The sequence below is a fragment of the Natrix helvetica genome, assembly GCF_964273705.1.
Source record: "Natrix helvetica genome assembly, chromosome: 2".
In the NCBI taxonomy this organism is placed as follows: domain Eukaryota; kingdom Metazoa; phylum Chordata; class Lepidosauria; order Squamata; family Natricidae; genus Natrix; species Natrix helvetica.
Genome location: NC_138552.1, coordinates 296,453,433 through 296,481,251, shown reverse-complemented (window position 1 = coordinate 296,481,251; position 27,819 = coordinate 296,453,433). Strand labels below are relative to the sequence as shown.

Below are 27,819 nucleotides of genomic sequence, written 5' to 3'. Positions count from 1 at the left end.
ATGCCGCAATGGTCGTAAGTGTGAAAAACGGTCCTGTAGTCCCTTTTTTCCCCTGCACCGTCGTAACTTCAAGGTTCGCTAAACAAACGGTCGTAAGGAGAGGACTAGCTGTATATTCTGTAAATTAAATCGATACCGGCACATAAGGCCCATTCTTGTTTACCCTGCTTGTTTTCCAAGTGTGGTCCCTCCTCCCTCTTTGCCCTTGTCAAGGTTCCTCAGAAGAAGAACCCAAGTATTTTGGCACACAACACACAACACCCAAAGCTTTGCTCTATTCCGCTTTCTGGTTTGATCTGTGTAATCCGTGCCATCAAAAGTCTTCAATGGAGCAAAAATCATCTTCTTGTTTTTAACCTTTCCTTGTTCGTTTTGGCATTTCTTTCTCTGTGTGTGTCTGTTCTTGCAAGATTAAAGCCCACTTGCCTTATGGAAACCACGCACCAATGCGCTGATCTGCACACATTTTTCTCGCGTCTCCTTTCTTTGCTATGGATGATGTACCCAAATCTTTTCCAGATCATACAACCTCACTCCTGATTTCTTGGCGTCGAAAGGTTAGTGCAGGGGTGTCCAAACTTGGGAAATTTTAAGACTTGTGGACTTCAACTCCCAGAATACCCCAGCTAGCTATGCTGTTGTGGGAATTCTGGGAGTTGAAGTCCACAAGTCTTAAAAGTTCCCAAGTTTGGACACCCCTGGGTTAGTGGTTTAACAGCTTGGGGCGCCTGCAATGTTTATAACCATTATTTCAAAGGTGGGGTGGTTTTTTTGGCAGCTGCCTTATTGCCCCTGTTAGATCTGGGCAGCAAGAGGACAGACTGCGGACACGAAGTGACTTATCAGCTCTTTATTAATAGAAGTAGTGATCCAGCTTGCTCTGTGGTCGAAGGGTTCCCCTTTTATAGGGATCGGGTACACCCCTCAACCAATCAGAACGATACCTGTTTCCCGCTGTAGCCGCGGACCAGAGGGGAGACTTGCCACGATATATGCTAATATCTAACACCCCTCCCCTCCTAGACGGAACGTTGCGGTAGGTAACATAGTCTTTTAGGTATGTTGGGGGTTGCCTTACTCGGGAGGAACGTCGAGGTTCTGGTTGGTCAGAAATGGTTTCCGGATCGGATGCTTTTCCCGATCCACGTTCGGGAGGTTTCGTACCCTCATTGCTAGGGCGTTCCGGAGTCTGCTCGGTTGCGTTGCCTGGGGGTTGCTCTGCTTCGTGCGTGCTTTCTTGTTCCGAGCTTGGTTCGCAGGTGTCGTAGTTTTCTATGATGGGGCTCTCGCGTGGCTGACTTTCTGTAGGCAGGAAAATTTCGTCTTCGTTTCGAAGGTCTGAGTGCGCTAGGCGACCCCGAAGTTGATCGATGTGCCTTTTCCAGTTCCGCCCATCTTCCAGTTCCAGCAGATACGATCGTGGACCCGTGATGCCAATGACCTTTGCCGGCATCCACAATGTTCCCCCTGCATAGTTGTGGGCGTATACTGAATCCCCTATGCTAAAAGACCGAATTTTGCTTGTGGAGTCTGGGGGAGCTGTGGCAGAGTAATTTGGGTAAAGACGGTCCAGGTGAGACCGTAGACGGCGGCCCATGAGTAGTTCAGCGGGGCTCCTACCCGTCGTTGCACTTGGGGTGATATGCTGAATTAAGAGGTAATGATCAATGCGTGTTTGCCAATCACCTGGACCCATCCTAGCGAGGGCCTCTTTTGCGAATCGTACCATTCTCTCCGCCTGTCCATTTTATGCCGGATGGAATGGCGCGACGAGGGCGTGCCGAATTCCCTGACCTGCTAGATATGTCTCAAATTGCATGGCCGTGAACTGGGGCCCGTTATCGGAGACCAGGAGGTCGGGCAGGCCATGGGTGGCGAAAAGTCGCCATAGAACCTTAATGACTGCCTCTGCCGTGGTTGAAGTCATTAGGACTACTTCTAGCTATTTTGAGTATGCATCCACAACTGTAAGGAAAGTCTGACCTTGGAATGGCCCTGCGAAGTCGATGTGTATTCGCGACCAGGGTGCTTTAGGTTTCTCCCATTCTGTGGCGGGCGCTTCCGGGGGTGCTGGTCTCGATTCCTGGCATGGGTCGCAAGTGGCCACCCACTCCTCTATTTCTTTGTCCATGTTTGGCCACCAAACGTAACTTCTTGCTAACGCCTTCATCCTAACAATCCCCGGATGACCCACATGTAAAGCATCTAATACATTCCTACGTAACGCATACGGAATAACAACTCGATCCCCCCACAATAAACAACCTTGCAACACTGAGAGTTCGTCCCGTTTTGACCAAAACACTTTGAATTCCGGGCCCACGTTTCCCTTCGGCCACCCCCTCCAAACCCAAGTTTGAACTTGCTTTATTAAATTGTCTTTAGAGGAGAACCTTGCAACGTCGTATGAAGAAACCGGTCCAGAGTCCAAACAGTCAATGAGCAATACCGGTACTTCTGGAGTGGGGTCTGGCAGAATGTCAGGTAATGGGCAACGGCTGAGTGCGTCTGCGTTTCCGAGGGTGGAGCCCGGTCGATGAATCAATTTGTATGAGTACGCAGCCAGGAAAACAGTCCACCTGGTCATGCGTGGAGAAAGGGAGACCGGAGTGGGGCGGTTTCCCGCCAAAAGTCCCAACAACGGTTTGTGATCTGTAATTAGCTCAAAATCGCGGCCGTAGAGGTATTCGTGGAAACGTTTTACTCCAGCTACAGCAGCCAGCGCTTCCCTGTCCATTTGGCTGTAATTCCTTTCGGCCGATGAAAGAGTCCTGGAGTAGAAGGCGATGGGCGCTTCTTTTCCGTCGGGCATCCTATGGCTGAGGACTGCTCCAACTCCGAAGGGTGATGCGTCGCAGGTCAATACCAGCAGTAGGGTCTGGCTGTATTGGACAAGCAGTGAGTCAGTGGTGAGCAGGCGCTTTACCCCGGCGAAAGCTGCAGCTTCGGATCGTCCCCATTTCCATGGTGCGTTCCTCTGGAGTAGACGGTGTAGTGGCTCAGCAACGGTCGCCTTCTGCCTCAGAAAAACGCTGTAGAAGTTAAGTAGTCCGAGGAAGGCCTGTAATTCGGTCTGATTTCGTGGTGTGGGGGCGTCCTGGATCGCCTTAATTTTCTTTGAAGTGGGGTGTATTCCCTGACCATCGATTCTATAACTCAGGAATTCTACGCTAGGCACGTTAATTTGGCATTTTTCCTTTTTTAGGCGGAGACCCTTTTCTCTGATTCTGGCCAAAACAGTTCTGACTCTTTTATTTAATTGCTCCTCATTTGCAGCGGACACCAAGATGTCGTCAAAATAGGGGACGACTCCCGGTATCCCTTGCAAAAGTCGTTCCATGACGCTCTGGAACAATCCTGGGGCAATGCTCACGCCGAATTGTAGCTGGTTGCATTTGAATGCTCCTCTATGCGTCACTATAGTTTGGGCCTCCGCTGTGGCGCTATCCACTGGCAGTTGCTGGTAAGCTTGTGCCATGTCTAATTTAGCAAATACCTTTCCTGGCCCCAACAAGTGCAATAAGTGCTGTACTACAGGCACAGGATATGCGCTCTGTTGTAGCGCGACATTAATTGTACATTTATAGTCCGCGCAGATGCGGACTGATCCGTCTGGTTTGACTGGGGTCACGATAGGTGTTTCCCAGCGCGCGTGATCCACCGGCTCAAGGATTCCTTGCTCCACTAACTTATCTATTTCCTTATCTATTTTTGGGCGGAGTGCAAAAGGCACTCGTCTCGGTTTAAGTCGGATTGGCGCCACTTTGGGGTCTAAATTGAATGATATTGGTTTACCCACATACTTACCAAGACCGGGGCTGAACACATCCTCGAACTCCTTAAAAATCTGTTCAGCGCTGCTGTTTCTCACGGCGTTGATTCCGGTGACTTCTAACCCCAGGGCTTCAAACCAATCAAGCCCCAGAAGGTTCTGTAATGGCGCGCTGGCGATGGTCACGGGCAGCTGGGCTTCGATGTCCTTGAAACGGATTTGGAATGTGCCTTGGCCCACGATGGGGACTTGGTTCCCCTGGTAGTCTCGTAGCAGGACGTCTGGAGCGCGTAGTTGGCTCTTTCTGAGGCTAGGGATAGCCTGTTTCATGGATGCCCATGAAATAATCGTCAGGGTCGATCCTGTGTCAACTTCTAGCTCGCAAGGTGAGCCCTCCAAGAGGACTGTGACTCTCAGCCTTTTTGGCCGCTTAGGGCGGACCTGATGTATTGTGGTGAGATACGTTCGCAACTCCTCTCTCTGGGTCAACTCTATCTCACTGTCTACATCCTGAAAATACTCTCGTTGAGCGTCTTGATAGAACGCTCTTTCAGCTCCTTGTGAGTAATCTCTCTGGGGATACGCTCGCTCAGCTCTTTGGGAATTTTCTCTCTGGGTAAACACTTGTGGATTTCTCTCTGGGCGCCCTTTCTGATTTCGCCAAGCCCCTGGGTTGGGCTTCTGTTGGCGGTACATGGGTGGCTGCCATGAGGCAGGGACTCCGCTCCGGCACACTCGTGCGATGTGCCCAAGTTTGTTGCAGTGCGAACAAACAATGTTCCTGAACCTACAAGTAGACCTGGGGTGATTCCCTCCGCAAATTGCGCAGGGCGGCAAACGGGATCCGGGTCTCCCCCCAGGGCCTCAAGTGACTGCTCTGCATCATGTGACTGTCCTCGAACTCGGGATTCTCGTAGTCGGGGCTTGTGTCCTCGTAGTGTACTCTGGTTTGTCTTGGTGCTGGCTGGTTTACGTTGGCCCCTTGTTGTATGGTCACCGATGATTTCTCCGCTGACTCTGACGCTCTTGCTTCGTTTAGCGCTATCTGTAGGGTTAAATTCGGGTTTGCCAACAGCTTCTTTTGTAGTGAAATGTCTCTTAACCCACAGATGAGCTGCGCTAAGATGTGCTCGTCCAGATCCCTGAACTCGCAGTGAGTTGCTGCTTTTCGTAGGGCTGCAACATATTGATTTATGGATTCTCCCGCCTTCTGGTTCCTCGTGTTGAATTCCTTGCGGCAGACATGGCGGGAAGGTTTTGGCGCGTAATGAGTTTGCAGGGCCTGTTGCAACGCCGTCCACGATACTGCCTGTATTGGAGTAGGCGCGGTGAGGTCTCTGGCCGTATTGAAGACTTCCTTTCCGCAGTAGCCGAGGAAGATGTTTTTCTTCCTCGCGTCGGTGATCCCCGTGTATTCGTTCGCTTCGAGGAAACACTCGAAACGAATCATGAAGGCTTCCCATTCGTCGTTTGCTGGGTCGAAAGGAGCGGGGGGAGCATGCATCGCCATCTTCTCTGTTTGAATTTGCCGCGCTGCGGTGATCTGAGATGGCTGCCGGAATTTCTGCCGAATTCCTGGGCTGGATCAAATCCGGAGATTCTGGAGGTAGCGTTCTTCGTCCTATCTGCCTCTCGATCCCACCTTCGTCGCCAATGTTAGATCTGGGCAGCGGGAGGACAGACTGCGGACACGAAGTGACTTATCAGCTCTTTATTAATAGAAGTAGTGATCCAGCTTGCTCTGTGGTCGAAGGGTTCCCCTTTTATAGGGATCGGGTACGCCCCTCGACCAATCAGAACGATACCTGTTTCCCGCTGTAGCCGCGGACCAGAGGGGAGACTTGCCACGATATATGCTAATATCTAACAGCCCCTACTTCAATTTCTGCTGAAGGAGTCCCTAAATTTAGCCTCTCTCTCGAAATATTCTGTTATCCTGCTTGGAAAAGGTTGCTTGTTAATACTCTTGCTCGATTCATCTGGCAAATTTGGGGATTACGCTGGATTACTCTTATTTTAGCTGCAATGGCTTCTTCTCATTTCTCTGTTCTTCTTTTCTTGTTGCATTTTATAATCCTACCTGAATGCCTAAAAAGTGGCCCCGATTTCTAAGCTCGCTCTTCATAAATAAACCACCAGCCACAGATGCCTGGGGAGAACAAGTGACAATTATGTCATAACAGCTGGAAGGGATCTTTGAGGTCTTCTAGTCCAACCCCCTGCTGAAGAAGGAGATCCTAAACCATTCTGGACAAACGTTTGCTTGGTCTATTTGTGAAAATCTCCAGTGATGGAGCACCCACAACTTCTAGTGGCAAGCACTTCCACTGTTTATTTATCTCTGCTGTTTGGAAGTTTCTCCTTAGTTTCAGGTTGCTTCTCTCCTTAATTGGTTTCCATCCATATTCCTTCCTTCCTCCCTCCCTCCTTCCCATCCATCTATCCATAGAATAATAGAATAACAGATTTGGAAGGGATCTTTGAGGCCTTCTAGTTCAACCCCTGCTCAAGCAGAAGACTCTGTACCATTTCTGACAAATAGCTATCCAGCATCTTCTTAAAGACTTACAGTGTTGGGGCATTCACAACTTCTGTTCCACTGGTTAATTGTTCTAACTGTCAGGAAATTTCTCCTCAGTTCTAAGTTGCTTCTCTCCTTGATTAGTTTCCACCCATTGCTTCTTGTTCTACCCTCAGGTGCTTTGGAGAATAGCTTGACTCCCTCTTCTTTGTGGCAACCCCTGAGATACTGGAAGACTGCTATCATGTCTCCCCTGGTCCTTCTTTCTATTAAGCTACACATACCCAGTTCCTGCAACCGTTCTTCATATGTTTTAGTCTCCAGTCCCTTAATCCTCTTTCTTGCTCTTCTCTGCACTCTTTCTAGAGTCTCCACATCTTTTCTACATCGTGGTGACTGTTCTTTCCGTGTTCTGTTCTATTCTATTCAGGAAGTTTATCCTCAGTTCTAAGTTGCTTCTCTCCTTGATTAGTTTCCACCCATTGCTTCTTGTTCTGCCCTCAGGTGCCTTGGAGAATAGTTTGACTCCCTCTTCTTTGTGGCAACCCCTGAGATATTGGAAGACTGCTATCCTGTCTCCCCTAGTCCTTCTTTTCATTCAACTAGACATACCCAGTTCCTGCAACCGTTCTTCATACAAGAAGCAATGGGTGGAAACTAATCCAGGAGAGAAGCAACCTAGAACTAAGGAGAAACTTTCTGACAGTGAGAACAATTAATCAGTGGAACAGAAGTTGCCTCCAGAAGTTGTGAATGCCCCAACACTGGAAGTCTTTAAGAAGATGTTGGATAGCCATTTGTCTGGAACGGTATAGGGTTTCCTGCCTAGGCAGGGGGTTGGACTAGAAGACCTCCAAGGTCCCTTCCAACTCTGCTATTGTATTGTATTGGTTTTCATATATACAAATACAGTCTAGATATGTTTTAGCCTCCAGTCCCCTAATCCTCTTTCTTGCTCTTCTCTGCACTCTTTCTAGAGTCCCAACATCTTTTTTACATCGTGGCGACCAGAACTGAATGCAAATATTCCAAGGGTGACTTTTACCAAGGCCTCATCCATGGACCCTTCATGCAACCCTAGTCACAATGGATGTGAATAATATGCAAATGATGCCCGTTGCTCTCCCCCGCTACACAGCTAGCCCTGCTTTACAAGGATTGGATAGGAACCCTGGTGAGCACCGTCACGATGGCTCCTACCCAAGACTTGCAACCATAGATTGTGCCCTCCAAGCTCCGTTGGGACAAAGGAACGACCAAGCGGTTTGCTCAGCAGCTGATCTGTTTTCCACCCTGGGTTTCCTTGTCCTTTGCTGAGTCTGAAGCAGAAGCTTCCTTGGAGAAGGTCCAAGACTCCCTGACTGTGAATGGTGGGGCTTCCCTCTCACCCCATCCACCCCTCTCGTTCTGTCTTGGTTCCCACAACCCCCAGATGGAGCCACGATGGGAGCCAACCTTTCCCAGCCCCCCCCCCCCCGAAGATGGATTGCTCCCCCCTCCCACTCCACCCACTGTCGCTTAGCAACCTCAAACATTTACACGCCCAGATTCTGCCCAAGGGAAGGAGGGAGGGAGGGGGACGCGCTGGAAGTCCGTGCAAGATTGCGGGCAGCTAAAATTAGACAGCCCCCCACCCCCACCCCCGTCATAAATTCTCAGGCGTTTTCACATCAGATCTGTCCCAACAGGTAAGCCTCTGCAAAGACATGGCATTTCTTAACAACCATGGTAAGACTGAAGATTTTGCTGAGATTTTTGCAGAAAGGAGAGACGTCAGAGCGAGGATTCAGAGGCGTTTTGCAGGTCGAAGGTGGTCATTGAACCTCAGGCAGCATCTGTGAAGGATTACTCCCCTTTTATAAGGGCACCCTTGGGATATTGCATCCGGTTTTGGTCGCCACGACATTTATTGATTGATTGAATGGATCGATTGGCCCTTGGGCCACATCATAGTGCAGAGTTCCTCTCTGTGGTAACCACTCAAATATTGGAAGATGCTCTCCTGTCTCCCCTGGTCCTTCTCTTCCCTAGACTAGCCAGGCCCAGTTCCTGCAACCGTCCTTTGTGTGTTTGAGCCTCCAGTCCCCTCATCATCCTGGTTGCTCTTCCTTGCACTCTTTCTAGAGTCTCCACGTCTTTTTTATAGTGTAATGACCAAATAGCTTGACCCCCTGTTCTTTGGGGCAGCCCCTCAAATATTGGAAGACTGCTCTCCTGTGTCCGCTGGTCCTTCTCTTCCCTAGACTAGCCAGGCCCAGTTCCTGCAACCGTTCATCGGATGTTTGAGCCTCCAGTCCCCTAAAATCCTCTTAGTTGCTCTTCTCTGCACTCTTTCCAGAGTCTCAACAACTTTTTTATAGTGTGGTGACCAAAACTGGATGCAGTACTCCAGGTGTGGCCTTACTAAGGTTTTATAGAGTGGTATTAGCACTTCCCTTGATCTCAATTGTCTCCCTCTGTTAATGCAGCTTAGGATTGCGTTGGCTTTTTTTTTTTGGACAGCTGCGTCATTTCAGAACTGTCGGAATCCGATATAATCCTTCTTTTTCCTCTTCCCCTCGCAGAGACCCAAACATGGCCGCAGACCCAGACTGGGAAAACGGTTCCGAAATCAACCATGGCAACGACCTCCCCGTGGAAAAGCCAAATTCGGGGGTGGCCCTTTGCTCTGTGACTCCGGCGGTGGACGCTAAGTGGAAGGCCGTCTTCCAGGAGGGCGTCCAGCCGCGAGCGCTGCATCTTCAGGGCATCAAGATGGAGAAACTGCAGAAGAAAACGCTGCAGCAGAAGAAGATGGAGAAGGAAGAGCCGCCGGACAGTCTGTCCCAGGATTGGTTCAACACCGAGTCCATGACACTGGAAACCCGAGCCTACCTTCTGGATAAGCTGCTGCCCACCTTGGTGCCCGCCGTGGAGACGCTGCTGAAGGTGGCGGAACGGAAGCAGGCGCTGGAGCCCAAGGAGTCCCAGCCCTGCCCATTTGACCCGATGATCTTCCTGGGCGAATACCTGATGAGGCATAACCCTGCCTACCATCTGACTGCCAGGCCCAACCCCTACGTCCGAGGGCTGAAGGCCATCACGGACCAGCTGAAGACGCGTGTGCCCGACACAACGATGCATAAGTGAGTGGGGCCACGAAGGAAGGGGGTTCAGACGGAAAAGTAGGGTTGCTAATAAGGAGAGGATATTTGTAGCCCGGGGTTGGACGGTGGAGGCACTTGGGGCTCTCTTGGTGCTTGGTGGATTTCTGGCAGACGTTTCATGACCCAACTAGGTAACATCAGCAGTGCTAGAAGGGAGGGAGGTATGCAAAAAGGAGGAGGAGAGGAAGAAGAAGAAGAAGAGGAGGAGGAGGAGGAGGAGGAGGAGGAGGAGGAGGAGGAGGAGGAGGAGGAGGAGGAGGAATACAACGACGACGACTGTGGGGTCCTTGGTGCTCTCTGAGCTTGGCTGTTTTCTTGCAGTTTCATGACCAAACTAGGTAATATCACCAGTGCTAGAAGGGAATGTGGTGTGCAAAAAGGAGGAGGAGGGGGGAGGACTGTGGGGTCCTTGGTGCTCTCTGAGCTTGGTGCATTCCTTGCAGACATTTCATGACCCAAGTAGGTAACATCAGCAGTGCTAGGAAGGAGGTGGTAGTGGTGATGGTGATGGTGGTGGAGGAGGAGGAGGAGGAGGAATGTGATTGTGGGATCCCTGGTGTTTGGGCTTGGTGGTTTTCTTGCAGACATTTCATTACCTGATTAGGTAACATTGTCAGTGCTAGAAGCGAGAAGGAAGAGGAGGATGGGGGGGGGGGGCAACTGTATTGTATCTTATGGTTCTTGATGAATGTATTATATTTTATTTTTCTTTATGTACACTGAGAGCATATGCACCAAGACACATTTCTTGTATGTCCAATTATACTTGGCCAGTAAAGAATTCTATTCTGTATTCTATTCCTTATTCTCTATTTATTCCAATATCTATTCTATTCTATTCTATTCCATTCTATTCTATTATTTCTATTCTATTCTGTATTCTATTCTATTCCTTATTCTCTACTTATTCCAATATCTATTCTACTTTATTCTATTCTATTCCATTCTATTCTATTCTTATTGCTATTCTATTCTCTATTTATTCCAATACCTATTCTATTCTATTTTATTCTATTCTATTCTTATTGTTATTCTGTCCTGTCCTGTCGTATCCTATCCTATTCTGTGATTTGAGTCCTCCTGACGTCTAAGAACCCCCATCTGACCCATGATGTCTCCCTCGTGTCCTGCAGACTCGCAGAGATGAAGAACCTGGTGGAAGAAAAGCGCCGTCATAGGGAGGGCGTGGAGAACATCAAAGCCCAAGTCAACCAACTGCGCGAGCAGGCCTTAGCGGTGCAGTTCCACGAATGGACCCTGGATGGCACCGGACAGCTCCCGCTGGCGCTGGTAACTGGGGCAAACGAACCGGGACCCCCACAGCTGGCTGGCAAAAACCTTCCCCACACATTTACTCCCGAGTAGTAACCGAAGGCTGGCTCCTCTCCTTTCTCCTCCCTGCACTAGCCAGATCTTGTTTGAAGGCATCTCGAGAGCTTTTGGGTCAGCAAGGAGGATACGTCGCCTAGGATACTGTTAAGTTAGTAACCTGATTGTTAAGTGAATCGGCTTCCCCATTGACTCGGCTTGTCCGAGGGCAGGACGTCACATGACACACACACACACGGGACACTGCGACCGTCATAAATATGAACCACTTGCCAAGCGTCTGAATTTTGATCATGTGCCCGGGGGGGGGGGGCGTGCTGCAATGATCATAAGAATGAAAAAACAGTCCCGAGACACTTTTTTCAGTGCCGTAGTTGTAACTTTGAACGGTCACTAAATGAACTGTTGTAAGTCAAGGACTACCTATAACGGCACGGGGGAGGAGGGAGGGGTGCGGGGACCCCTCCTATAACAAGAAGGAAGGAAGGCATTCTTGATATGTCGCAAAATCCCTTCTGTGAAACGGTATAAATGAGCTCGCTTGTACTAACTTTTCTTTGTTAATAATGTTAATCAAAGGACACAAAATCAATAAAAGTGAATCCTGGGCCATGGAACCTCATTAATTAGGAAAAATCCCTTAATTTCCCCATGGTTTGAATTGGAAAATTGCAAACTGTGAACGACCTAAACCCAGGAGGGGGAGCCTATGGCACGCGTGTCACAGATGGCATGCGCAGCCATTTCTGAGGGCGTGCAAGGCGTTGCCCTATCAACTCCAGCGCACATGCACCCGCTGGCCAACTGATCTTCGGCCGTTTTTCGCCCTCAAGCCTCCGGAGGGAGAAAAATGGCCCAACGGGCAACCTGGAGGTCTATTCCCGAACTTCCACTTTGCGTGTTGGGCCGTTTTGTGTCCTCCCCAGGCTCTTAGAAAGCCTCTGTGGGCTGGGGAGGGCGAAAAACGGACGTACTGAGTCCACCGGAAGTCAGAAAAGAGGTCATTTTTGGCCTCCGGAGGGCTTCTGGAAGGGCGGGGGAGGCCCCCAAGAAAGCCCTGCACCTGTGCGCAAGGCAGGTGGTGGCGTCACGTGTGCATGTGCAGGGGGTATTAAATCATGGGGGTGGGCACGCGCGTGTGTGCGATAGCAAAAAAAGGTTCGCCATCTGTGACCTAAATCAAACCAAGGCCAAAACACTAGACGTCTCCGCCATCCACAGGCACCTGAAGATAAATGACATCTACCCACCACTCCAAAGAGAACATCGAAACTCCCAAAAGGGAAAGAGAAATACCTTGGGCAACAATCGACACCCAGATATTAACCCCAAGGTTAAGACTATGTTGGGTAGCCATTTGTCTGGAACGGTAGAGGGTGTCCTGCCTAGGCAGGGGGTTGGACTAGAAGACCTCCGAGGTCCCTTCCAACTCTGCTATGGTACTGTGTTGTATTGTACTAGACCCGTGATGGCGAACCTATGGCAGGCGTGCCAGAGGTGGCATGGAAGCCCTCTCTGTGGGCACATGTGCCCTCACCAGCTGCTTTCCTGGTTTCCAATGCATTGGCCATCTGGTCTTCACAAGCCCAGAGCCCCGGAAAACGGCCAGAAAAATGGCCAGAAAAGAGGCATTTTCACACTGGTCTTCAGGTTTCAGGAACTCTGGCACGCACGCATGGACACACATGGAGGTACATTCTGGTTTGGCCACTCGGTGCCGAAAAGATTTGCCATCCCTGGACTAGACCAAGAATGAAGGCGCAAAGGACACCCCAGTCAACTCAGACAAATCAAGCTAACAATAGACAACAGCCTAGTCAAGGAATGGCCATGAGCATTCTCACCCAGAGCCACTGTATATAAACAGGGAGCAAGCCCCCACCTTCCTTCTAGCACTGATGATGTTGTTCCCCAGCTGGGTCATGAAAGGTCTTCAAGAAAACAGCCCAGCTCAGAAAGCAATAAGGACCCCACAGTCCTCCTCCCCTTCCTCCTACCTTCTCCTCCTCTCCCTCTTCCTCCCCCACACAAACCCCTCTCCCTTCTAGTACTGATGATGTTCCCTAGTTGGGTCATGAAAGGTCTGGAAGAAAACCAGCTCAGAGAGCACCAAGGACCACTTCACTTCCCCTTTCCTTCTCCTCTTCCTCCTCCTCCTCCCTGCAAACCCCTCTTCCTTCTAGCCCTGATGATGTTGTTCCCTAGCTGGGTCATGAAAGGTCTGCAAGAAAACAGCCCAGCTCAGAAAGCACCAAGGACCCCACAGTTCCTCCTCCCCTTCCTCCTACCTTCTCCTCTTCTCCTTCTTCCTCCTCCTCCTTCACTTCCTCCTCCTCCTCCTCCTCTCCACAAACCCCTCTCCCTTCTAGCACTGATGATGTTGTTCCCTAGTTGGGTCCTGAAAGATCTGCAAGAAAACAGCCCAGCTCAGAGAGCCCCAAGGACCCCCCAGTCCTCCTCCTCCTCCTCTTTCTTCTCTTGCTCCTCCCCTCCCCTCCCCTCCCCTCCCCTCCCCTCCTCCTCCCTGCAAACCCCACTCCCTTCTAGCATTGATGATGTTCCCTAGCTGGGTCATGAAACGTCTGCCAGAAAACCACCAAGCTCAGGAAGCATTAAGGACTACACAGCTAAAGTTCCTTCATTAACTAGATCCCTAATTACTTACTCCCATCATCAAGGGACAACGGAAGAGAAAACCATGCCCCCAGTAACGCCGACAGGGCAAACGGCTGCATTTAAACAGAGGACCAACTTCCTTTCTGGTGCGGACGGCGTGACTTCGTCTCCATAGCAAACTGTTGGTTCATTTAATAACCGTGATGTTCACTTTATGGCCTCTGCAAAAGGGCCTGCAAAATCGGCTTGGCCACATGGTTTGACAACAGAATGATAACCCTCACCAGTTACGACCATGATGGGCAGGCTCCTTTCTGGTCGTAACTTGAGGACTAGCTACATTTCTGACAATCGGAGTTGTGTCCTTAGAACCATTCATTTAGTGACCGTTTGAAGTTACAACGGCACTGGAAAAAAAATGACACGACCATTTTTTCACGCTTGCGACGCTTGGCAACTGACTCCTAGTTATGACAATTGCAAGGGGTCCCGTGATCCCCTTTTGCGACCGTCCGACAAGCCCAGTCAATGGGGAAGCCTGATTCACTTAGCAGCCGTGTGACTGCAGTGGTTCACTTGACAATGGTGGCAAGAAAGGTTGTAAAACGGGGCACAACCTGCTTAACATTTTTTATCCCTTAGCCACATAAATTGTGGTCGTAAGTCGAAGGCTACCAGTAATCACATAAATAAGGCACTAGACCATATTGAGTACTTGCTGGTCCCTGGGCATGGTGGACAGGGCCACCGAGAGGACGATGAATATGCCCCTCCCTCACCTACACCTGGACACATAAATCAATGATGTCATAAGTGTACATTGATTAATTACATTCAAACGTACTTGCAAATATATTAGAAAGAGGACAGGTACTTCCCCAAAAGATAACAAAAACAACAATACCCATTTGTATATAAACAATAATGAAATGATACACAGAAGCTATGAATGTAATACTAGATTGATTACAGGTTCACAACAGTTATTATAGTTGAGATGTAACGGCATTTGTGTTATACACACAAAGGATTGTTGTCCCCAATTTGGGTCTGGGCCTGGGGCTGAAGCCAATGATGGACGCCAGACACGAGGGGCAGGTTTTCTGATTGCTTTTTATTGGGGAACTCCAAGGAAAAGGGCTCCCGGTCAGAAGGCCAGGAAAAACCAAGGACAAAGGAAGAGGGAGTCAAACTATTCTCCAAAGCGCCTGAGGGCAGAACAAGAAGCAATGGGTGGAAACTAATCAAGGAGAGAAGCAACTTAGAACTGAGGAGAAATTTCCTGACAGTGAGAACAATTAATCAGTGGAACAGCAAAGGAAGGAAGGATGGAAGGAAGGAAGGAAGGAAGGACAATGGATGGAAACTAATCAAGGAGAGAAGCAACTTAGAGCTGAGGAGAAACTTCCTGACAGTGAGAACAATTAATCAGTGGAACAGAAGTTGCCTCCAGAAGTTGTGAATGCCCCAACACTGGAAGTCTTTAAGAAGATGTTGGATAGCCATTTGTCTGGAACGGTATAGGGCAGCGATGGCGAACCTTTTTTGGCTCGCGTACCATAAGTGGCGGGAGCGAGGGGGGGCATGTGCGGGTGTGCCACACCCATAATGCAATGCGTGAACCCCCAGTGCACATGCACACACTACAGTCGCTCCCCCCCCCTCATTTTTTGCATGCTTTTTTCACCTTCCCCAGGCTCCAGAAGCTTTATAGGAGCCTGGGGAGGGCGAAAAGAGCCTCCCCCCCACCCCGTAGGCCCTCCGGAGGCTTCAGGGACCTTCAGGGGGCTTCCCTGAAGCCTCCGGAGCACTTAAAAGGACACTTTGAGCAAACCGGAAGTCTGTTCCTGAATGTCCAGTTTGCCCATAGGGCCGTTTTTTTGCACTCCGGAGGCTTCAGGGAACTCATGAAGCCTCCGGAGGGTCTCTGGGGGGGGCAGGGGAGGCTCTTTTCGCCCTCCCCAGGCTCCTATAAAGCTTCTGGAGCCTGGGGAGGGCGGAAAATGGCTTTAAAAAAGTGTGAACTCAGCTGGCCAGCATGCGCATGCGGCTGGCCAGCTGACAGGGCAGCGCCTTGCGTGCCCTGACAAATGCCTCCGTGTGCCACCTGTGACACGCGTGCCATAGGTTTGCCATCCCAGTTATAGGGTTTCCTGCCTAGGCAGGGGGTTGGACTAGAAGACCTCCAAGGTCCCTTCCAACTCTGCTATTGTATTGTATTGATTAAGTGAGCTCTATGCATTGCCACTAAAGGAGAAGGCGGAACAAGGTGAGATAACAGAAATATCATCTAATGAACATTTCAGTCATAATTCTACCATTTGTTCTATTGGTCTCTAGCTGTCCCTTTTCTTAAGCCTTGGCCAATGAATGCCCCGGGAGTTATCGAATGCGCATTTCATTTGCTGCAGGCCTTCTCTATTCCTAACTTTTAGCTGACGTCTGCAAGTGGCCTAACTACCCAGGATGGCTACAAGCTTTACACCTGCATATTTCCTGTTGAGAGGCATCTTTTGTTCTTGCCAGACAGACCCCTCCCCACAATTGCAGTCTTCCTGATTGACTTTCAAGGGTGTGTGCCATGACCCTTGCTTTAGCAGCCATCAGTATAGAGCCGTGACGGCGAAACTATGGCACACGTGCCGGAAATGACACACAGAGCCATCTGTCCAGGCGCATGGAGCCCCTGCCCGTTGGGTCTCCTGGGCTCCGGTGCGCCAGCCAGCTGGTCTCCACATGTGCAGTAGCACTCAAAACCGGAAGAGTAGCCCTACGGTGCTCATGCGCCCCTTTTGAGCTCCATGGGCCCCGGAACAATGTACCAGCTACACCCCCCCCTCTCCTCAGGCCTGGTGGTGGACCTCTGGATGTTCTGGCTTAGGGCATCTCCATCTCAACCCCCTGCACCCTTAGAATGGAGGCCAAGCGTTTGTGGGTCAACCCTTCAGGAACTGTCTTTCCGTTTCCAGGTCCAAAGTGCCCTGAAGTCCTTCTTGGAGGTCATCAGGAAAAGGCCCCAGTTCAAGGACACAGGTAAAAACACACCTCCCTGTCCCAGTGTCAGGGCTCGGAGTGAGACGCCCACCATAAATAGCGAGGCAGGCGGATTCCTCAAAGGACTGGTTTATTGGACGTATCATATTGGCACAAGCTGCTGAAAACCGAATCTGAATATTCCCGCAGCTTTCACCTGCCCGTATTTTTCGGAGTATAAGACGCTCCGAAGTATAAGACGCCCCTAGCTTTTGGGGAGGAAACCAAGGGGAAAAAATCTGCCTCTGCCTCCCAGCAATTTGCCTCCTTGCAGCAAACAGCAAACAGCACAGACAATATACACTGTTTGTAGGGTTACATTTCAGACTATACTTGTACAGATGCTGTTAAAATTGAGGTGGGTTTCTGGAAGTAAGTAAACTCTCTGCTATTTAAAAGAAGATACAATAGCACTGGGCCTCTTCAGATCGAGCGTTTGTTTTAAAAAGCTGCTTCATTTTGATCAGCTGCCTAGAACAATAATAAAGCAGCCTTTAAAAATAAGTCTGATGATTTGAACATTCTATAGGCATTTATAGTTATTGACTTACCTCCTTGCAGCAAACAGCCAACAGCCTGATTAGCACAAGAAAAAAAAATCTGCCTCTGCCTCCCAGCAATTTGCCACCTGGAGCCAACAGCAAGTTTCACTTTCAGTTTAAGCGCCTCCCGATCATCAGCTGTTTCAGGCTGCAGGGATTGCTAAAGCCCATTGCAGCCTCTGCAAGCCCCATTTTCCCCCTTTGCTGCAAGGAGGTAAATTGCAGGGAGGCAGAGGCCAAAGGGTGGGGGCCAGGTGGGTGGGTGGGGCGACATTCAGTGTATATGACGCACCCAAATTTTCAGCCTCTTTTAAGGGGGGGGGTGCGTCTTATACTCTGAAAAATACAGTAATTAAGAGTAACAGTTTTTTTCCCTTCCCCAAACAATCAGTCCCATGGTCCAATCACCGTGTCTTCCAGTTGCCGGGTAACTTCTCTCCTCCTCTCTCCAGCCACGTGTGAGAAAGTCCTTGGTTCCCAGGAAAAAGTATTTTGTTTTGGCTACAAAATCCCATCTTCTCCCATCACTGGAGGTTTTCAAAAACAGACCGGACAACTATTTGACTGGGCCCTAGGATCCCGTCTTCTCTGCTCCCAATTCTTGTGTTCTTAATCTCCCTTCCCTTCCCTCCCTCCTCCCTCTGGGAGCTTCCAGCTGTGTGGGATCAGCTCCCACCCACCCTGGGAGTAGGATTAGGAGGCCGTGTTGACCTAGATGCCAAAGGCGTAATCCGTCCTCGCTCCATCCCTCTCCCCGTCTTGAAAAGATAACGGGAGACAAACCATCCTTCCCACTTCGCCTTGCCGTCTTGGGAATCTGCCCATCAGCGGTGACCTGGTGGAGAATGCAAAATGGAGCTCTTACTCCATGTTGTATCCCAGGCTTTGGACCCTCCTGTTCTGGTGCCCAAAGGGTCATCAGCTAGTCTTCCTTGGCCCGGATGCCAACCCCTGGATAAGCACCAAGGTTAAAACGAGAGCAATCATCGGACAGGATACAACACGCTGATCAAGGAACCCCCCAACTCAGACAAACAATCGAACAGGAAATCACAGCCGAAACAAGGAACCCCCAAAGACACCTTCTACCTACACTGACAGGGCAAGCCACTAGTATATACCCAGGGAACAAACCCCACACTCCCCTCTAGCACTGATGATGTTACCTAGCTGGGTCATGAAATGTCTGCAAGAAAAGCACCCAGCTCAGAGACCACCAAGGACCCCCCAGTCTTCCTCCTCCTCCTCCTCCTCCTCCTCCTCCTCCTCCTCCTCCTCCTCCTCCTCCTTTCCAGAAACCCCACTCCCTTCTAGCACTGATGATGTTGTGTTGTCTAGTTGGGTCATGAAATGTCTGCAAGAAAAGCACACAGCTCAGAGACACCCCCCCCCTCAAGGACCCCCCAGTTCAACCCTGAGCTCCAAATATTCTCCTTTACTGGTATCTGTCTATCTGTTTGTCTGTCTGTCTATCTATTGGTCTTTCTTTCTTTCTTTCTCTCCCTCTTTCTGTTGGTCTGTCTGTCTGTCTGTTGGTCAGTCTTTCTTTCTTTCTTTCTTTCTTTCTTTCTTTCTTTCTTTCTTTCTTTCTTTCTTTCTTTCTTTCTTTCTTTCTTTCTTTCTTTCTTTCTTTCTTTCTTTCTTTCTTTCTTTCTTTCTTTCTTTCTTTCTTTCTGTGCCTGCCTGTCTGTCTGTCTATCTGTTGGTCTGTCTGTCTTTCTGTCTGTCTCTCTGTCTTTCTTTCTCTGTCTTTCTATTTGTCTGTCTCTCTTGGTCTTTCCTTCTTTCTTTCTTTCTTTCTTTCTTTCTTTCTTTCTTTCTTTCTTTCTTTCTTTCTCTGTATGTCTGTCTGTCTGTCTATCTGTTGGTCTGTCTGTCTTTCTGTCTGTCTCTCTGTCTTTCTTTCTCTCTGTCTTTCTCTCTCTATTTGTCTTTCTTTCTTTCTTTCTTTCTTTCTTTCTTTCTTTCTTTCTTTCTTTCTTTCTTTCTCTCTTTTGGTCTGTCTGTTTGTCTATCAGCTGGTCTGTCTGTCTTTCTGTCTTTGTCTTTCTTTCTGTCTGTCTGCCTTTTTGTCTGTCTATCTGTCTTTCTTTCTTTCTTTCTTTCTTTCTTTCTTTCTTTCTTTCTTTCTTTCTTTCTTTCTTTCTTTCTTTCTCTAAACTCTAGAGCAACAAGCGGCAAACAATGACAATGCCTCAATATTGTTGACAAAGCAGCAAACAACACCCCAGTTGAGGACCCCCCCCCCGACTCAGAGACACAACCAAATAGCCCTGAGGGTTCCTTTTGCCTTAGGCGTGCCCTGTGGGGTCCACCCCCCCCCTCACCCCTCTCCCCCATGAGGGTCCTCAAACCCCCCTCCCTGCCCAGGCTTTCCCTGCCCCCCCCCCCCCCCCGACGGCAACTTCTTTCTCCTCCGTGCAGAGCTCTACGCCCGGCCCCTGGAAGCTGTGGCCACGCTGGACCTGAAGGTGAACCAGGAGGAATTCACAGAGGTGAGGAGGAGGGGGAGGAGGAGTAGCTTCCCCTCCCCCTGACCCGGAGGGATGGTGGGCTTGGGACCCCCCCCCCCTGCAAAGAATCATAGACGATACAGAAATGGGAAATGCCTAGATAAAACTCTTTGTTATATAGTTCCTTCTTGCAGGATCATCTATGGGGAGATTTTAAGATATCAGCCACAATTGCCCCTTCAAAGTCCTCTCCCCCCCCCTTGTATTTTTGCTTTCTTGACTTTCTTGACCCCCCCCACTGCCATGGACACTCCCGATTCCTTTCCTGCCATGGAAGTCATGTGTTCCTTGCAAAAGGCAGCTCTACTTTCTTGGGTTTATTCTTTGAAAGTGTTTCGCTTCTCATCCAAGAAGCTTCTTCAGTTCTTCAGACTTCCTTCCTTCCCTCCATTCTTCTTTCTTTCTTTCCTTCCTTCTCATCTTCCTTCCTTCCATCCTTCTTTCCTTCCTTCCTCCCTCTTCTCCATTCTTCTTTCTTTCCTTCCTTCCCTCTTCTTTCTTTCTTTCTTTCTTTCTTTCTTTCTTTCTCTTTCTTTCTTTCCTTCCTTCTCATCTTCCTTCCTTCCATCCTTCTTTCCTTCCTTCCTCCCTCTTCTCCATTCTTCTTTCTTTCATTTCTTCCTTCCATCTTTCCTCCCACTTCTTTCTTTCCTTCTTTCTTTCTCTTTCTTTCTTTCCTTCCTTCCTTCTCATCTTCCTTCCTTCCATCCTTTCCTTCCTCCCTCTTCTCCCTCTTCTTTCTTTTGTTCCTTCCTTCCATCTTTCCTTCCCTCTTTTTTTCTTTTTCTCTCTCTCTCTTTCTTCCTTCTCATCTTCCTTCCTTCCATCCTTCTTTCCTTCCTTCCTTCCTCCCTCTTCTCCATTCTTCTTTCTTTCTTTCCTTCCTTCCTTCCATCTTTCCTTCCCTCTTCTTTCTTTCTTCTTTTCTTTCTTTCTTTCTTCCTCTCTCTCTCTCTCTCTCTTTCTTTCATAACTTCTCATCTTCCTTCCTTTCTCCTCCTCTCCATTCTTCTTTCCTTCCTTCCTCCCTCTTCTCCATTCTTCTTTCTTTCCTTCCTTCCTTCCATCTTTCCTTCCCTCTTCTTTCTTTCTTCTTTTCTTTCTTTCTTTCTTCCTCTCTCTCTCTCTTTCTTTCTTTCATAACTTCTCATCTTCTTTCCATCCTTCCTTTCTCCTCCTCTCCATTCTTCTTTCCTTCCTTCCTTCTTTCCTTCCTTCCCTCTTCTTTCTTTCTTTCTTTCTTTCTTTCCTTCCTCCCCTCCTTCCTTCTCCTTTCATCCTTCCTTCCTCTGACCCTCCCTCTTATCTTTGTCCATTTCCCATCTTCCTCCTTTCCCTACTCTTTCCTTTCCCCTTTCTTCCTTCCTTCCTTCCTTCCTTCCTTCCTTCCTTCCTTCCTTCCTTCCTTCCTTCCTTCCTTCCTTCCTTCCCCCTCCCTCCTCTTTTCTCCTCTCCTCTCCTGGCAAATCCTGGCAAAAAAAGGCTGTACAGTTGGTGGGTGGAGGATTTGTGACAGCTGCCTCATATAGCAGTAGAAACTCAGATCCCCGTTGCGGTCGTAAGTCGAGGACTGCCTGCATGTGGCATCCTGAATCGTTCGGGAGAATATGAATCTAGCAGTGGAAATGGAAAACCAGGAAAGAGAGTGAATTAACAGAGGAACAAAATGGAATATATATATATGTTTTCCCATTTTCCCTCTCTCCCCAGTATCTCCTTTCTTACATCAAAAACCTCCCCAGCGACCTGTTCCAGGAGCTGCTGAAGCACCTGCTCCAATGTTCTCACGATGCCCGCAACACCATCCGTCATGACATCTGGAGGCAGATGTTTGTCCAGCTGTTCCTCGATTGTGAATATGGGAAGGTACAGCCAAGGAGTCTTTCTCCTCCTTTGGTACAAGCAAGGATCTCGCCCCCCCCCGCCCCCAATCTCCTGCTTGAGCAGGGGGCTGGACTAGAAGACCTTCAAGGTCCCTTCCAGCTCTGTTCTGCTAAGTCCATATTCTCCAAGCAGACCCTTGCCAGATGTTGCAAACCTAAAACTCCCCAGGTATTGCGGGCAGTTTCAGCCTGCAATATGCCACTCACAGGGGACGTGGTGGCTCAGGGGCTAAGACACTGAGCTTGTTGATCAGAAAGGTTGGCGGTTCGAATCCCTAGCGCCATGTAACGGAGTGAGCTCCCGTGACTTGTCCCAGCTTCTGCCAACCTAGAAGTTCGAAAGCGTGTAACAAATTCAAGTAGACAAATAGGAACCACCTTTGGTGGGAAGGGGAACAGTGTTCCGTGCGCCTTCGGCATTGAATTATGCCGGCCACATGACCACGGAGACGTCTTTGGACAGCGCTGGCTCTTCGGCTTTGAAACAGAGATGAGCACCGCCCCTAGTGTCAGGAACGACTAGCACATATGTGCAAGGGGAACATCTATCTATCTATCTATCTATCTATCTATCTATCTATCTATCTATCTATCTATCTATCTATCTATCTATCTATCTATCTATCTATCATCTCTCTCCATCTATCCATCCATCCATCCATCCATCCATCCATCCATCTATCTATCTATCTATCTATCTATCTATCTATCTATCTATCTATCAGGAACGTGGTAACTCAGTGGCTAAGATGCTGAGCTTGTCGGTCAGAAAGGTCGGCAGCTTGATGATTTGAATCCCAAGGGCCGTGTAACAGAGTGAGCTCCTGTTCCTTGTCCCAGCTTCTGCCAACCTAGCAGTTCGAAAGCACTTAAAACATGCAAGGAGAAAAATAGGAGCAACCTTTGGTGGGAAGGGAACAGCGTTCCGGGTGCCTTTGGCTTTGAGTCCTGCCGGCCACACGACCAGGGAGGCATCTTCGGAAAGCGCTGGCTCTTCGGCTTTGAAACGGAGATGAGCACCGCCCCCTAGAGTCGGGAACGACTAGCACAGACGTGCGAGGGGAAGCTTTACTTTATGCCACTATAATCACTGTACTACCACAATTCTTCATCAACATCTTAACAAAATCCAAGCCAAATGTGGGTTTAAAGGAGAGCATTTCCTGTGTGTAGCCATTTTTGTTTTGCGCCCTGTACGGTCATGGACAATTTTCACACTTCCTGGTTCGCAACTTACCTCCTTCGTAGAACAGCTGGATTTTCCCTGGGATTCCTAGGATCTCCCATGATGGTTTGATGCTACTGGGGGTGCAACAAACTCATGAAACGTTGACTTACTCTTGATGGTGTCTCTTCTCTTCTTCTTCCAGCTTGGACTCTTGGACAGGATGAAGGTCTTGTCAGTTCTGCAGAAGTTCTACCACGACAGTTCAGACCTTGCCAAGGAGACTTATCGCAACCCCAAAAAATGTAAGCAGAATCAGGGTTGACCAAGCCAAATTGGCACACAATTAACAGATTAACAGAGTTGGAAGGGACCTTGGAAGTCATCTAGTCCAACCTGCTGCTCAAGCAGAAGATGCTACACCATCTCTGACCGATGGCAGTCCAGTCTCTTCTTGAAAGCCTCCAGGGATGAAGCTCCCACAACTTCCGAAGGCAACTTCTCTTCCATGGGTTGATTGTTCTCACTGTCAGAAAATTCCTCCTTATTTCCAGGTTGAATCTCTCCTTGGTCAGTTTCCATCCATTGTTCCTTCTCTGGCCTTCAGGTGCTTTGGAGAATAGCTTGACTCCCTCTTCTTTGGGGCAGCCCCTGAGATATTGGAAGACTGCTCTCCTGTCTCCCCTGGTCCTTCTCTTCCCTTGACTAGCCAGGCCCAGTTCCTGCAACCGTTCATCGGATGTTTGAGCCTCCAGTCCCCTCATCAGAAACTTAAAACCCACCTATTCCAGCTAGCCGGCTTGGCCTAATTCCACCTATCCCACCTCAGTCCTATTTCTAAATTTTTTAAGATTGGTTTTAAGGTTTGTTTTTTAATTTTTATAAATTGTACAGGGGTTGTTTAATCTGATTTTTATTTATGTGTATGATTGTTTGTATGTTTTAAATTTATTCCTGTACACCGCCCCGAGTCCCTCTGGGGAGAGGGGGCGGTCTAGAAATTTAATAAATTATTAAATTATTATTAATTATTATCATCCTGGTTGCTCTTCTCTGCACTCTTTCTAGAGTCTCTTTTTTATGGTGTGGTGACTAAAACTAGATGCAGTATTCTAGTCTTACTAAGGCTTTATAGAGGGGTAGTAGTACCTCCCTTGATCTTGATTGTATTCCTCTGTTCATGCAACTTAGGATTGCATTGGCTTTTTTGGCTGCCGCAGCACACAGCTGTCTCCTATTTATCTGGTTATCCACTAAGACTCCAAGATGCCTCTCCCAGTCACTGCTGGTGACCCTGGTTTCACTCCGTCTACATCAGGGGTGTCCAAACTTGGGAACTTTAAGACTTGTGGACTTCAACTCCCAGGCTGGGGAATTCTGGGAGTTGAAGTCCACAAGTCTTAAAGTTCCCAAGTTTGGACACCCCTGGTCTACATGTAACCTTCAGAACTTCTGTCTCTGAAAACCGATTTGAAGACGTTCCCTCTGCTTCCTCTGCTTTAGGGCCAATCGTTGAACTGGATGACATAGACCTCCTGGAGTTTTGGGGTGACCTGGAACGTGACGATGAAGAGGAGACCCCGGAGGAAGTGCCCAGCCCTGAGCGGACATTATCCGAGGAAGCCGCCTTCCTCAACAGGGTCCTGGCAGACATACTTTCCGATGAGAAAGTAGCCCTTGGCACCAACGGACAACCAGCGGCCAATGCGCTAGAAGAAGCTGGGTTGGAGCTGGAGCAGCTGGTCAGTCCTCCAGAAGCAGGGGCTAAAGACCTTCCTACAACGACCACCCAAGACCAGGCAGAAGAACCTCAAGCAGAAATGCCAGATGTTGAGCTGGAATCCCAAGGAGCTCTTCCTGAAGCCACCCCAGAAGAAACCACCTTCGAAGAGGTGGAGAGGCCCGCTGGTGAAGAAGCTTCTCCAGACGACCATCCGGTCGCACCCCTCCAGGACATTTTGGCAGGAGAAGAAGCGGCTGAGGAACTCAAGCCGGAAGAGGATGTCCTCATTTCCCGCTCCCAGATTGCAGTCCGAATGCAGAAGATCTTGAACGGCGAGGAAGAGGCCGCCCCAAAATCTCCGTCGGTGGAGAAGGACCTTGCTGCAGAAGAGACGGGGGTGCAGGAAAAGCCAGAAGGAATAACCGAACCTGGAATGGAGGCAGAGGGGGCAGCTGGACAGGAAAAGCCAGAAGAGAAAGCAAAACCAGATGGCCAAAGACCATCCGTCCCCAAGGCCCAGCCTGCTGCAGGAAGAGGTCAACCACCAGGAACTGTGGTTACAAGTATGGCATGTTTTTTCCCCCTCCACACCATTGTTGGCTTTGTTAATTAACAGAAGAACAGTGTTGGAAGGGACCTTGGAGGTCTTCTAGCCCAACCCCCTGCTCAAGGAGGAGGCCCTCTATCATTTCAGATGGTTATCCAAAAACCCTCCAGGGTTGGAGCACCCATAACGTCTGAAGGCACGCCCTTCCACAGAGTAACAGAATAACAGAGTTGGAAGGCAGCTTGGAGGTCCAGACGAATGACTGCCCAGTGTCGTCTTGAAAGCCTCCACTTCTGGTGGCAAGTCGTTCCACCGGTTAATTGTTCTCACTGTTAGGAAATTTCTCCCTAATTCTAGGTTGCTTCTCTCCTTGATCAGTTTCCATCCGTCTCTCCTTGGTTAGTAACCTTCCATTGCTTCTTGTCCTGCCTTCAGGGGCTTTGGGGAATTCACACTTTGTGGTTAACTGCGGAGACCTCCCCTGGCCCCCTGGGTGTGACAATGGTGGCCAGTCGAAGAGACTAGGATTAACAGACAACAATTGATCCATGGAACAGGTTGCTTCCCAGAACTGTGGCTGCTCCGTCACTTGAGGTCTTCAAGAATGGACAGCCATTTGCTCGGGATGCAATACAATACAGTTGGGAGGGATCTTTGAGGTCTTCTAGTCCAACCCCCTGCTCAAGCAGGAGACCCTGCACCACTTCAGACAAATGGCGATCCGACATCTTCTTAAAGACTTCCAGTGTTGGGGCATTCACAACTTCTGGAGGCAACTTCTGTTCCACTGATTAATTGTTCTCACTGTCAGGGAATTTCTCCTCAGTTCTAAGTTGCTTCTCTCCTTGATTAGTTTCCACCCATTGCTTCTTGTTCTGCCCTCAGGTGCCTTGGAGAATAGCTTGACTTGTTCTCCTTCCTTGGACAAGAGGTAGGATTAGAAGACCTCCAAGGTCCCTTCCAGCCCTATGATGACTTCTAGGAGAGCAACTTTCTCTGTCCAATTTTATGACCTTCTAGCAGTTGGTCACCACACTGTAAAAAGATGGGGAGACTCTGGAAAGAGTGCAGAGAAGAGCAACCAGGATGATGAGGGGACTGGAGGCTAAAACATACAATGAACAGTTGCAGGAACTGGGCCTGGCTAGTCTAGGGAAGAGAAGGACCAGGGGAGACAGGAGAGCATCTTCCAATATTTGAGTGGTTGCCACAGAGAGGAGGAAGGGGATCAAGCTATTTTCCAAGGCCCCTGAAGGCCAGAGAAGGAAGAATGGATGGAAACTGACCAAGGAGAGATTCAACCTGGAAATAAAGAGGAATTTTCTGACAGAACAATCCACCCATGGAACAAAAGTTGCCATAGGAAGTTGTGGGAGCTTCATCACTGGAGGCTTCCAAGAAGAGACTGGACTGCCATCGTTCAGAAATCATGTAGGGTCTCCCGCTAGAGTTGGACTTTGGAAAGAAAGATCTCAGAAGGTCACCTACTTCATCCATGAAGTCTCCTTCCTCACAGGTTCATCCCCACCTATATGCCAGCAAGCCTATTGCGTATAATCCCTCTCTTTAAAGGTATTTAAGATGGGTGGACTTCAAAGTTCTTCCATCGTCCCGGTCTTATCATATCTGGCTCCCACCTAGTTTCCAGTGGCTTGTAGGTGGAACCAGTTAGGGGTGATGGTTTTTTATTTCTCCTCTCGTTGAAATCTTCTCCCTATTAAATGGAACCTCTGGCAAATGTTCACCCCTTTGTTGATCTTCTCAAGAAGAAGCCATCTAAGTCCCACTCCCATCATCTCCTAGGTTGGATGGAGATGGTGGGTCTCCTTTCAAACCTGGTAATCAGTCTTTCTCAACTGTGGCTGCTTTAAGATGGGTGGACTTCAACTCCCAGAAGTCCCCAGCCAACACTAATGGGAATTAAAGATTGCCCCTCTTAAAGCATGCTGGCTGGGGGATTCTGGGAGTGGAAGTCCATCCCTCTTTAAAGCATGCTTGCTGGGGGATTCTGGGAGTGGAAGTCCTCCCCTCTTAAAGCAGGCTGGCTGGGGGATTCTGGGAGTGGAAGTCCTCCCCTCTTAAAGCAGGCTGGCTGGGGGATTCTGGGAGTGGAAGTCCTCCCCTCTTAAAGCAGGCTGGCTGGGGGATTCTGGGAGTGGAAGTCCTCCCCTCTTAAAGCAGGCTGGCTGGGGGATTCTGGGAGTGGAAGTCCTCCCCTCTTAAAGCACACTGGCTGGGGGATTCTGGGAGTGGAAGTCCTCCCCTCTTAAAGCAGGCTGGCTGGGGGATTCTGGGAGTGGAAGTCCTCCCCTCTTAAAGCACACTGGCTGGGGGATTCTGGGAGTGGAAGTCCATCCCTCTTAAAGCATGATGGCTGGGGGATTCTGGGAGGGGAAGTCCATCCCTCTTAAAGCATGCTGGCTGGGGGATTCTGGGAGTGGAAGTCCTCCCCTCTTAAAGCACACTGGCTGGGGGATTCTGGGAGTGGAAGTCCTCCCCTCTTAAAGCAGGCTGGCTGGGGGATTCTGGGAGTGGAAGTCCACCCCTCTTAAAGCATGCTGGCTGGGGAATTCTGGGAGTAGAAGTCCTCCCCTCTTAAAGCATGCTGGCTGGGGGATTCTGGGAGTGGAAGCCCACCCCTCTTAAAGCAGGCTGGCTGGGGGATTCTGGGAGTGGAAGTCCACCCATCTTAAAGCATGTCCAGAAGAGAAGGTTAGCTCAGGGATGTCCAAACAGTTTAGTTTTTAAGAAAGCATCTCCTGGATTAAATTCGGAGCAGAACGTTTAGCTAGACCAGGCAGCAGACAAAGAACAGCTTTAATACTGGAGCCCCTATTTAGCCCCAGTTTTGTCAAGGAAAAAATTCTGATGCAGATTATTGAATATATAAACAGGTTTCCGGAGTTATCCTCAAATGCGTTCTGGGGCTCCCTCTACTGGTCATCCATAATCGCAACTTTCTAAAATTAATAGAGTTGGTGTCCAAAGCTTTAAAAACTTGGATTTGGGACGGTAAAACCATATTTTCC

At 49.2% G+C, this 27,819-nt stretch overlaps 1 protein-coding gene across 1 annotated transcript in view; it reads left to right on the top strand.

Moving 5' to 3' along the window:
- EFCAB5 (EF-hand calcium binding domain 5) overlaps nucleotides 1-27,819 on the top strand; it is a 53,104-nt gene that overhangs the window by 8,336 nt on the left and 16,949 nt on the right. Inside the window, exons 2-10 of the mRNA XM_081940450.1 lie at nucleotides 8,858-9,418; nucleotides 10,573-10,800; nucleotides 15,638-15,653; nucleotides 16,354-16,417; nucleotides 19,384-19,454; nucleotides 21,183-21,338; nucleotides 22,726-22,825; nucleotides 24,024-24,806; nucleotides 25,226-25,283. Coding sequence (XP_081796576.1) covers nucleotides 8,868-9,418; nucleotides 10,573-10,800; nucleotides 15,638-15,653; nucleotides 16,354-16,417; nucleotides 19,384-19,454; nucleotides 21,183-21,338; nucleotides 22,726-22,825; nucleotides 24,024-24,806; nucleotides 25,226-25,283 — 2,027 coding nt within the window. The 5' untranslated portion in view covers nucleotides 8,858-8,867. The remainder of the gene's footprint in view (nucleotides 1-8,857; nucleotides 9,419-10,572; nucleotides 10,801-15,637; nucleotides 15,654-16,353; nucleotides 16,418-19,383; nucleotides 19,455-21,182; nucleotides 21,339-22,725; nucleotides 22,826-24,023; nucleotides 24,807-25,225; nucleotides 25,284-27,819) is intronic.